This window comes from Mustela nigripes, chromosome 11 (genome assembly GCF_022355385.1).
Source record: "Mustela nigripes isolate SB6536 chromosome 11, MUSNIG.SB6536, whole genome shotgun sequence".
NCBI lineage: Eukaryota > Metazoa > Chordata > Mammalia > Carnivora > Mustelidae > Mustela > Mustela nigripes.
Genome location: NC_081567.1, coordinates 9,533,899 through 9,545,508, shown reverse-complemented (window position 1 = coordinate 9,545,508; position 11,610 = coordinate 9,533,899). Strand labels below are relative to the sequence as shown.

General features: G+C 57.0%; 1 protein-coding gene across 1 annotated transcript; it reads right to left on the bottom strand.

Annotated features, from left to right (window-relative positions):
- Positions 1 to 2,522: 2,522 nt before the first annotated feature.
- Positions 2,523 to 6,406, bottom strand: VPS37D (VPS37D subunit of ESCRT-I). Its single transcript, XM_059414693.1, has 4 exons — positions 6,245 to 6,406; positions 4,726 to 4,897; positions 4,158 to 4,240; positions 2,523 to 3,602 (listed from the first exon to the last, which is right to left on the bottom strand). The coding sequence occupies exons 1-4, from the start codon at positions 6,380 to 6,382 to the stop codon at positions 3,240 to 3,242; spliced, it is 756 nt and encodes a 251-aa protein (XP_059270676.1). The 5' UTR covers positions 6,383 to 6,406; the 3' UTR covers positions 2,523 to 3,239.
- Between the last annotated feature and the right edge of the window lie 5,204 nt (positions 6,407 to 11,610).

Here is an 11,610-nt window from a genome sequence, read left to right as displayed (position 1 = left end):
TGCTCCGTGTCTGTCGAGAAGGGAAAAAGAAGGGACCATGCATTTTTTTTCCAAAAAAACTGGAGAGGGTGTATTTCTTTGTGGAAATGGGCAGCTTTGCCTCTCTGTGAGCCTCCTAGCGCGGCAGCCCTTTGAGCTTGCAGATAACATATGTTGTTACGAGAGCTCATGCTCTAAGCAGTGAGACAGAGTCTAAACCTTATTTTCATGTGGGACAAGAAGAATCTTTTGAGAAGTCTACAGCAATGGCAAGGCCCTGGACAAAGGCAGGTAACATCAATTCCAGCCCTCGATCATTTGTGTAAAATCCTTGTATAAATTGGAAGAGACCAACAGCTAGTCCAGCTTGAACCACTTGTCTCTAGCCTTGGAAGTCAGGGACAAGTTGTTAGCCCTGGCTCTGCACTGACCACACCGCAGTTCAGTAGTAAAGATTTTAGCCCACTCTGGTTCAGGCCTGCTTGATTCAATAAGCCTTAGTCCCTCCCCTCTCCCTCGATTATGTTTTATATTTCAGACATAAGGGGAGAAGCTTAGAATAATGCCCGAGATAGTGATTCTTGAACAAGGATGTGTACATAACAGACTTTCTTAAAAGGGCAGGAATTCTTTGTTATTACAAAAAGGGATAGAAGTTTTGCTATTTGGACAACTTTTTGGTTTTGGTTTGTAAAAGCCCTGGTGGTTTGTAATAGGTGGGACCTTTCTCAGGGGCCCCTTGATGTAGACTCTCAGGTTCTCTCTCACAGAGGATTGAGCTCAGGGACATTTCCCTGGGGTCCTGGAACCTTGAAACAGTTCCAAAAATTGCCAGGTGGCAGAGGAAAAGCCCAGACTGGCTGGAACCTTCCAGAGCCTTCCAGAACATTCCATGTATCTTCAAGCATGAGGGTTAATGAAGTTTATTAACCATCCATCTCAAAGACTTTCTCATGGCCCAGAACTGAGCCCACTCCACTCTGTTGGTATCTATACCCACCAGCCTCAAGTCTTTTTCATGCCAGAGCTGAACACTACAAGGCCTTGTTCCCTACCCCTTCTAAAACTGAGTTTGAGCTCTTTAAGGAAGGTGAGAGGTGTAAGACCCGCAGAAAGATATCATCTGGTTTGCTTGAATAATATTTTTCTCCTCTCTCAGCCCCTCCCCTGGGGTTGGTCATTCCTTTTTTTTTTTTTTACCTGTCCTGGGGAGGGGTGGCTGAGCGACTAGGGAGTGCACATTAGCCTCTGCCTTCCAGAGGCTGCTGGCTAATTCCCGCTAGTGGAGGAGGGTTCAGACATGCCCAATCCCAACGCTTTTTCTCCTTTTGGTCACAAACCCACAACCCTGGAAGCAAGGCCCAGGAATGGAAAACCAGGACAAGAGGGGCCCAGCCTGCCCTATGCTGAGGGTGTGGGAGGTCTTCAAAGCCGTTCAGTCTTGTCTCATGTCATGTCAGACCTTGTGATTCTGGTGTCCCTCAGCCTCCAGCAGCTCAGGAGCTAGCAACAAGGACAGTGGGGGAACCAAGGCCAGTGTGGGGTAGACCTTCTCGAGTGGACACTCTGCACAAGCTTTGACTGCACCCCTAACTGGGGTACCTCTGTCTAGACCTTCAGGGCTCTGGAAAGCTCAGATGGGCCAGGCCCTCCGACCACTGCTGAAATCTCTACAACTCCACACGGGCACTGCTCGCTCATTTTTGTGGACGGACCCCATCCATCCTATGGTTTCCACCCACCGGTCTTGACTCTGACCTCTGGCTCTACACCTCTAGCCCTTTGCAGGTTCGGAGGCTAATCCTCGCCCGTATCTCAGATGGCTCTCAACTCCTCGTTGTGGGATTTAGTCTCAGTCCCCATTCTCATCGAGTGCATTGGGGACATGCCCAGGAGACCAACGATGGTGGTTTGTGACGGGGGTGAGTCCCTCCTACAGTATAAAACTTGAGTGAAGAGTAGAGCCAATGCAATATTTTCCTCTTTCTAGATGGTTCTGTCCCATGGACCACGATCACGTTCGCTTCTACAGCACTCTGCCTGCCCCCTCCTGTTTGCCAGACCTTCCAGGCCTCCCTGCCAATCGGCATCTCGTCAGACTTGACCTAAGCTGACCCAGGGCCTCTCCTACCCTCATCGCCTAAGCTGGCTACCGAGTATTCACCCTAGCTGAAAACATGACCTTCAGCCTCACAGAAGCCCCTCCACCCCTCACGGGAGGTGGTCATTCAGCAGGCCAGAGCAGGAATAGGTACCATCCGGCCTGGGCTTACAAACCCAAGAAGAGAAGGTGCATACAGGTGAGGCGGCTGGAGAACAGTGATGGAGCAGAGTGTGCTTCTGGCCACAAGAGTTAGGAAAGACTCCCGTGGGTTGGTAGTCAGAGAAGGCTTCATGGAAGAGGCATCAGCAGTGCTGGACCTGAAGGACAGCTGGGCTTTGGATGGGCAGAGAGGAAGGGAGGGCATCGCAGGAGCTCGGGTGTGAAGGCCGTGACAGCAGAGTGGCTGGTTGAGGGAGCAGAGACGAGTCGGGCAGCATCGTCATCCTCATCATCACATTTATTGACGGCCCCTGGGAGGTGGGGCTGGGGACAGAACATACAAAGACAAGGACCTGCCCTCAAAAAGGTTCCATTCTAAGGAGACGGGGACAGAAAAATACAGAATGGTCTTTCCTGGGGATGGCCCACTCGCATCGGTGCAGGTCAGGAGCCCCTGGCCTACCTTGCCCCAGGGTCTGGAGCGGGAGTGGGGCACAGAGTAGCCCCAGGGCCATGGTGTCCCTGGCCCCGCAGCTGGGGCCTGACCAGCCGGCTCCTAGGCGGTAGGCCCCAGAACTGGGGAAAGGTAGGAGCACGACGTGATGGAAAGCGCTCCTGTCGGCCTTGGCATTGTGCTATAGCCCAGTGGAGTGGAAGGGTGCAGTCAGGCCTCCTGGGGGAAGCAGGCACCTTCCGGGGGGACCCCCAGCAGGAAAGTTCTTTCAGTGGAGCTGGCCCATTACCCTGGAGGCCCCAGCCGGGGAGGAAAAAAAGGCAGCGTTTCCTCAGCGCCAGAGGCACCCTGCCCACCCCACCTCCAGCCTCTCTCTGGGCATCTTCCAGGTGACCCTCCTCCCCAGCTCAGCCTCCAGGGCCAGGGCCTGCCTGAGGCCAGGGGGAGGGGCCTGCCCCTCCCCCCACCCAGACAGTGGGGGAGGAGGAGGAGCCACAGATCAAGTTTGTCTGGGCCCCCCACTGGGGGGCCATACCCTGGATCCTACCGGTGGGGGGGCTCTGGCTGCGAGGGCCGAGGGCTCAGCAGCGGGGCTGGGCCAAGGGGGCACCCGGGGGAGCCCTTCAGAGGGGGCACTGGGCGGGAGTCCAAGGGAGGCAGGCTCCGGGGCACTGCTGGCGGCCCCCGGGCGGCCCCGGTGGGCAGGACGGCTGCGGCGGGGAAGGGTTTGGGGGCGTCCGCAGCAGCAGTGGGGGCTGGCTGGGCTGACCGCTCCCGGCGCCGCAGCAGCTCCTGCAGCTTCTCCGCCTGGGTCCGCCTCAGGTGGGCGAGGGCGCGGCCGCGCTGGAAAGCGGGCAGGAAGGCCTCCAGGCTCTGCTCGCCCAGCAGCAGCTGCTCCATCTGCTCCTGGGATGGGAGGGCGGGGACAGTTTGAGAAGAGCCCCGCCAGACACCTCTCCCCCTCTCACCCCGAATCTCTTCCAGGGGCGCCCACCCCACGGCCGGGAGATGGGGCCCCTGACTTCTAGCCTGGGCCTGCCTGGGACTTGCCAAGGGACTGGGGACGCTGTCCTCTGCTGGGTGGAAGATGAGGCAGAATCAGAGATGGGGACACACCTGGAGTAAACTTAGGTGTCTCTCATCAAGGCCCCCCTCTGCTACCTCCTAGGACTCCCTGAGCACTGTGCTCCCGACCCAGCACGGAGAAGTTCGCCCTAGCTCCTCTGCGGACCCAGTCTACACTGTCCTACACTGAGACATTCACAGCTGGGGAGGATGAGCCTCGCTGTCCAAGGTGGACAGCTGGACAGCAGTGTAGCGGGCTCTCCTGGGGCCAGGCACTCAGGGAGGGCTTCCTGGAGGAGGGGCTCTCAGCGCTGCAGTCTAAGAACGGAGGGGGGGGGCGATGATAGGCTGGGTCTCCCTCCCTGCCATCCCCAGCCCCGCGGCCCCTCCCCTCACCTCAGCCTCCTGCTCGGCCTCTTCCAGCTCAGCCTGCAGCCAGCCCAGCGCGCAGTGGGGGCTCCAGCGATGCACGCTCTCCTCTGAAGGCCACAGAGGGACAGAGGAAAGAGCGCCTGCCTTCAGGGCCCGTCGCCCAAAACAAGCCCATCGCCCAAGACAGGCCAGAGACCCAGGGCCCGATCCCAACTCTCCCTGACCCTGTGTGTGACTCTCTGCTTCTCTCTGGTGCCTCAGGGTCCTGCCCATGGGATCAGTTTGTGAACCTCCCCTGGGGGGTCTGCCCCCCTGTCCTAGCGCAAAAGAGGAAGCAGAGGCTTTGCCCCCTAGAGCACCCCAGGGCAGCTTTTCTTCCCCTACTCAGAGCCCCCTTCTGGCCTTTCCAACCCAGGTCTACTCCTGGACTGCTCACTTCCCCAACTCCGTGTTCCAGGAGCGGCACCCCTAAGACTTGGCCAGGGAGGAGGGCTGCCCAAGACCTGCCCTTCAGAGCCTCGCCCTTCCCAAGCCCGGCCGGCCAGAAAGCCAACGGCGCCCGTCGCCGACGGTTCTCCCAAGTGTCCCTCACCCAGTCGCTGCAGCTTGTCCGCACAGCTCTCAGCCACCTCTCGAAGCTCCTGGTACTTGATGGCCAGGGCAGCCCGGCCCGTCTCTAGGCGGGGCCGCAGTGCCAGGTTCTCCTTGGCTAGTGCGTAGTTGGAGGCCAGGCATGCCTCCCGCTCCAGCTGCAGGCCCTGGAACTGCCAGAAGAGCCGGGAGGCCCACTCAGGGTATCTGCCCAGATCCCCCTACTGCCCCCCTCCCCACGCCGGGCATAGGGCCCAAGGGCCAAGCCCTAGGAACCTCGCCTTCAGGATGGCCGGCTAACAGGTGGAGGGACTCCAAGAGGCCTGGACCAGGCTTTGCCTTGAGTTCACTCTCTGGGCCTCAGTTTCCTCTTGTACAAAGTGAGCGGAAAACAGCTACCTTCCGGGGTTGTTGTGAACCCAAGTCAGGAAAACGATGACCGCCTCCACAAATGTTAGTTAATTTTTAATTTTTCAATTAATATGTCTGCTCAGGTCCCTGAGGAGTCCCCCGCCCTCCTCTGTCCCATTTTCCATGCATGGGCAGCTTCCCTCTCGTTCCAGGCCTTTGTCTGCTTCCTCCTCAGGTGTGTGTGCCGAAAAAATTCCCCCCTGCTCTCACTCTCCAGAGACATGTCTTCGCCCTGTCCCCGCACGGTACCCGCCTCAAGCCACCCTCTCTTCCCTTTGCACCCCTCCTCCTGCCCTCCAGTGGAATCCCCACACCCCAGGGGATACACACCCCCTTCTCCTCCCGGATCCCCAGCACCTGCTCCCAGCTTCTCCTTCTCTTGCAGAAAGCAGACCCCCTTTCTCTCCTGGCTCTTGAGAATGCTTGCTTCTTCCTTCTGTCTGTCGGAGGGCCAAGCCCCCCTCCCTGCCCCTGGAGAACGCACTACCCTCCATCTGTCCCCTGTAGGATGCACAGGCCCCTCCTGTCTGCCTCCCTCCAACAGACACTTTTCCTTTCTACCCCCCACAGACCAGCAGCCCCGGCCTATCTCCCGTGAAATATACAACTTTCTCTTATGGTGGCCTACGGAATACACGCCTCGGCTTCCAGCCCCCCTCCCCAACGGAAGCCACAAAGCCCCCTCCGGCACCCTTAGAATGCAGACGCCCCCCCCAGAGGTCCCCCCAGGTATCAAACAGGCCCCTAGTTCTCCCCTATGGAAGGCGCCTCCCCTTTCTGGCCCTACAGAACGTGGGTGTGCGAGACAGGGCCCCCCACAACACAGCCAGTCCCTGTCCCCGGAACACACCTCCCCGGAGCATCCGCTGGAGGACACGCCTCGCGGCCATCCCGGGGGTGCACGGGCGCCTCCCCGGGTCTCCCGCGCCCCACCCGCCCCAGGCCGGCTCCGGGCGCCCCCTTCCCCGGGGGCGGCTCCGCGGGGCCCACTCGGACGTGCCAGGTTCCCGCGGCCCCGCGGCCCGGCCCGCGCGGCCCTTCGGTCGCCCAGCAGGTCCGGCAGGCCGCGGCCCGTCCCCCGCGCCCCCCGCCCGCGCCCCCCGCGCTACCTTCCTGCTGAGCCGCACGATCCGGTCCAGCTTGGGCTCATCCTGAAGCAGGTCCCGGAGCTGCCCGGTGCTGAGGATCCCAAAGCGCCCCGGGCTGCCGGGCTCCGGCCCCGCCCGCGCCGCCCGGGCCCGGTACATGCCGCCCGCCCGCGCCCCCAGCTCGGCTGCTGGCTCGGCCCGCTCGGCCCGCTCCGCCCCGGCTCCGCTCCGCTCCGCTCCGGCTCCGGGATCCGGCTCTGGCTCCCGCCGCGCGCGGCGCTCCGCCGCCAGAGGGCGCCCCGCCCGCTCTTAAAGGGGCCGCGGCGCTGGGGCTGGGGGTGGGGCGGGAGGGGGCGGGCCGCACCCCTGGCGGCCCGGGCAGAGCCGCGCCTCCCGCACCCGAGAGCTCGCTGCAAAGCCATCCTCCCGCCGCCAGGCGGGTGTACCCGAGGCCGTCAGTCTCCGCACCTGGTCTCCGGCCGTCATTCACCACGCCCCCCCCCCCCCCGCCCCGGGCGCGGACGCTCCCACCCCAGGCGTTTACAGTTTGCAGGGCTATTTCACATTCCTCCCTTGGATTCGCACAACAATCTCCCGCGTTTGGCCGGGCGCCGGGAGCTTCTGCCCTGTTGCTAACTCGGACGAGCCATGTACCGCCCCAAGACTCAGTGTTCTCTTCTGTAAAATGGGGCGATGACGCACACCCTGAGGATCCGAGCTAGTGAATGCGGAGGGTCTTACACGCAGCCAGTGAATACCCAGTGCGAGTGATTGTTCTGCCAGAGATGGGGGAAACAGATGCACACAGATGATGTCATCTCCCCAAAGTCACATTACAGGTACATGATAGGCGGGCTCGGTTCTTCCTGCCTGTGCAGTGTGCACGGAGCACGTGGTGCCTCTCTGTGCCGGGCACTGGGCGAGGCTCCGCAGGGGCATGGTCTCTGCCCTCAGAGAGCTCTCGGATTGAGGCAGAGTCACATTCTCAGCTTCCCTTCGTGCAAGGGAGAATGGCAGGTGTCACCACGGGATGTCTTCCTTTGTGATTCCCACGTGATGCCAGAGGATGTCAGGTAGCTTATCTTCAAGCCAGTGCCGGGGTCCGGAGACAGACACTCAGAGATGAAGTCACTTGTCTAAAAATCAAGCAGCAGTGACTGGAGCTTGATCCAACTCACTGCCCTGAGAAAGCGCAGAGGTGGGACCCGGGCACTCTGAAAGCCTCACAAGGGGTGGGGGTGGGGCCGGTGGGGGGAAGACAACAGCAGAGGTGATATTTGAGCTGGGTTTTGAGGGATGAATAGGAGTTCTGAAGCTGAAGAGAAAAAAAGCAATGAACCCAGAGAGAACTTCCTCTGCCAAGGAGTCTCCCAAACCAGCCAGCGCACCCTGGGCATGGCAGAAATATGTGAGAAGGAGAGACAAAACGGGCCGTCCATTGGAGAGGTGCCCAATGGACTTGAGCAGGACAGGCTTGTTGACGGATTGTGATGACAGTTTTCCTTCCACGTTTTTTTAAAAGATTTATTTATTTATTTATTTATTTGACAGACAGAGATCACAAGTAGGCAGAGAGGCAGACAGAGAGAGAGAGAGGAGGGGAAGCAGGCTCCCTGCTGAGCAGAGAGCCCGATGCGGGGCCTGATCCCAGGACCCCGATATCATGACCCAAGCTGAAGGCAGAGGCTTCAACCCACTGAGCCACCCAGGCGCCCCCTTCCACATTTTTATGACAACTGAAATTTGATTTTCCCCTTCAAGACTGAGCTGGAAGAGCACCACCTCCAGGAAGCCGTCTCTCCCTCTCCAGGGTGGGTTGTGCGCCCCTGTCTTCTGGGCTCCTACTGCCCCTGCTGTTCCTCCACCGGTCCTGGTCACTAGCAAGAACACCTCTGGACTTTCCAGTTTCCCGGTTATGATCTCCCTGGTTCTGCTCTGCCTCCTCGGGACTCACCATTTCCTCTAAACTTCCAGAGTGCTCCTAGACATGCCCCCCTACCTGCCCTGCTTTGCCCCTTCCCGCTCTGGGCTTCCGGAGGAGGCGCTGGTTAGATCCCACGGGAGACGCTTGCCTCAGCTCGTTCCCTCTTTCTTGCCAGCGCCCCCCACCCTTGCTCAGTGGACCCTCTGTTGAAGCCACCCAACAACACATCCCGTAAACCTTCCCCACACTCAGACGCTCGCACCTGCTCCTGCCCTCTCGGGAGATAACTCTGCCGCCCATCCCATGGAGAAGCTCCCACCAACTTTCTGCCTCACCACTTTGGGTTTTTTCTGCATCTGCCCTGGAGTCCTTCCTTCCCGGCTGCGTCCAGGAAGAACAGCCCCCCTTGTTCCGAAACCAACCCAGATACCTTCGCTATGGGTCTCCCCTCCACCTGCCTCCCCCGAGATGCCTTGACCCAATCTAGTAGTTAATGTCTCGCTTCCCATCTCTGGCTCTTCACCGTTCATCTCTGCCTCTAGACTGCCCCCTTCCTTCCACCCCCCCCAATATTTTGAAGGAACTTGGGATGAACTGAGTACTCGTGTATCCGCCCCCCAAATTCATACGTCACAGCCCGAACCCCCCCGTGGGATGGTTTTTGGCCGTGGGCCTTTGGGAGGTGCTCGGATTTAGATGAGGTCGTGAGATTGGGGCCCCGTGATGGGATTAGTGTGCTTATAAGACGGGAAGGAGAGACGGAGTTCTCTCTCTCTCTCTCAAGGACACAACAAGAAGGTGGCTCTCTGCAAGCCAGGAAGAGGGCTCCCACCAGAAGCCCCCACTGCTAGGACTTTGATCTAGGACTTCCCAGCCTCTAGAAGTATGAGAAAGAAAAGTCTCTTGTTGAAGCCACTCGGTCTGTGGAGTTTTGTCTCTGCAGCCCCAGCAGACTCAGACATCCCCTGTGCCCTCACTGCCCACTTCCTCACCCTCCTTATTCCTTGACTCAGGCTGACGGCACTCCCTTTTCACCACTTCCAGGGCAGTGCTCAAAGTCAAGGTCATCGGCCACTTCCTTACCACCAAGGGCTACTCTCGCTGACCACTATCTTTTTCTTGACCACACTGTGGTCAGAGCCCAGATATTTCATCGCCGTGGGGCTGGTGAAAATTAAAAAGTCAGATAACATCAAGTGTTGGTGAGGGTGGGAAGCAACAGGAGGTCTTATGCCCTGCGGGCGGGAGAGAGAATCGATTCTTCGCTCCAGAGAGCAGTCTGACAAGCTCACGATTCAAAGACACCCCCTGCCTATGATACTACCCAGCTCTTCCCCTCTGTCCACAGCCTAAACCCTAGAAAACGGTGAGTGTGTTACTTTACGAGGCAAAAGGGACTCATCTGTATCAGATAGTCCAGTAGAAATAACAACAACAACAAAAATGAGGCAAAAGGGACTTTGCAGATATGATTAAATTAAGGGTCTCCAGATGGGTTGGGGGGGATGGTTCTGGATCATCTAGGTAGACCAAAGTCATCACAAAGGTCCTTATTAAAGGGCGGCAGCAGGCTCAGAATCAGAAGACTTGTGGCAGGGGAATCAGAGAGCCGGAGACGGAGAGAAGCTCCAGGACACTGTGTTGCTGGTTTTGAAGATGAAGGAAGGAGCTTCACGATAAAGAGTAGAGGCAGCTTCTAGAAGCCAGAAATGGAAAGGAAATGCATGGAGACTCTGGAGGGAGCGTGACCCTGATGACATCTTGACTTCAGCCCAGTGAAACCCATTTTGAACTTCCGACGTCCAGACCTGTAAGATAACAAATTCGCAGGGTTTTAAGGCACGAATTCGGTAATTTGTTACAGCAGCGATAAGAAACTAATACAAACTTATTGCTAGGAATTTTTGGTCCCTTGGGCTGGGAGACAAGAATGGGAACGCTCACAGTGGCTCTACTTGTCGTAACAGAAAACTGGAAACAACCCAAACGCCCAAGCCCCGGAGAGTGGCAAAGGATCCAGGGGACCGTCCTACAGTCAGTTCTTTGTACTAAACACCAATGGACGTGAGCAAATTTTAGCTACCCCTGTCGATTTCAGTGAATCCACAAACAACGCTGAGCGAGAAGAGACCTCCTCCCGGCAGGGCTGTTTTTACAAAGTCTAGAAACATGCAAAACTATAGTTCCTATTGCTTGCAGATATGTACAAAGTAAAAGTGGGAACAAGAAATACCAAATTCAGGGGCGCCTGGGTGGCTCAGTGGGTTAAGCCGCTGCCTTCGGCTCAGGTCATGATCTCGGGGTCCTGGGATGGAGCCTCACATCGGGCTCTCTGCTCAGCAGGGAGCCTGCTTCCTCCTCTCTCTCTGCCTGCCTCTCTGCCTACTTGTGATCTCTGTCTGTCAAATAAATAAATAAATAATCTTAAAAAAAAAAAAAAGAAATACCAAATTCAGGAGCATGGCTGTCTGGCAGGAGGACGGAGGGGAGGAGCCTGGGTGGCTCAGTAGGTTGAGCATCTGCCTTGGGCTCAGGTCCCGATCCCAGGGTCCTGGGATCGAGCCCCCATTAGGCTCCGAGCCCCGCATCAGGCTCCCTGCTCATCGGGAAGTCTGCTTCTCCCTCTGCCCTTCCCCCTGCTCATGCTCTCTCTCTCTCTCTCTCACTCTCAAAGAAATAAAAAAAAAATCCTTAACAAAGAAAAAAAAAAAAAGGATGGAATCAGGGAGGAGATCAAAGGAAGTTCAACAGCATTGAGAGAGAGTTCAATTTCTTAAGCTAGTGGGGGTACCCGGTATTATTCTTTATATTTTTATTAAAGTCTGAAAACTCCCCACATCAGGCTCCCTGCTTGCCGGGAGGCCTTCTTCTCCCTCTCCAACTCCCCCTACTTGTGTTCTCCTCTCTTGCTCTGTCTCTCTCTGTCAAATAAATAAAATCTTTAAAAATAAAATAAAGTTTGAAAACTTTCATATAAAATTAGTAATTTTAGGGTCTATTTTTAGACATAGAATCAGACAGACCTGGATCCCTTTCTGAGCTCTGCCACTTTTTGTGGGACCAAGAGTAAATGCCTTCATTCCTTGAGACTCAGTTACATTATCTGTAAAATGGGTAGTTGAAGGATATGTCCTGACATGTGTCTTGCATGATGCCTGACATCTAGTCAGTGTTCCAAAAACAGCAGCTGGGAAGTGTTTCTCTTTCTGGAAACACTCCATTGTTTTTGTTTTTGTTTTAAGATTTTATTTATTTATTTGACAGAGAGAGAGATCACAAGTAGGCAGAGAGGCAGGCAGAGAGAGAGGAGGAAGCAGGCTCCATGCTGAGCAGAGAGCCCGATGTGGGGCTCGATCCCAGGACCCTGAGATCATGACCTGAGCAGAAGGCAGAGGCTTAACCCACTGAGCCACCCAGGCACCCCTCCCTTGGTTTTAATTTACGGGGTACCTACTATCGGTCA

Coding starts and splice junctions, on each gene's coding strand:
- VPS37D (XM_059414693.1), bottom strand. CDS start 6,382: ATGTACCGGGCCCGGGCGGCGCGGGCGGGGCCGGAGCCCGGCAGCCCG. Junction 4,898..6,244: donor TCGTGCGGCTCAGCAGGAAG/GTAGCGCGGGGG, acceptor CTCTTCTGGCAG/TTCCAGGGCCTGCAGCTGGA. Junction 4,241..4,725: donor GGACAAGCTGCAGCGACTGG/GTGAGGGACACT, acceptor TGTGGCCTTCAG/AGGAGAGCGTGCATCGCTGG.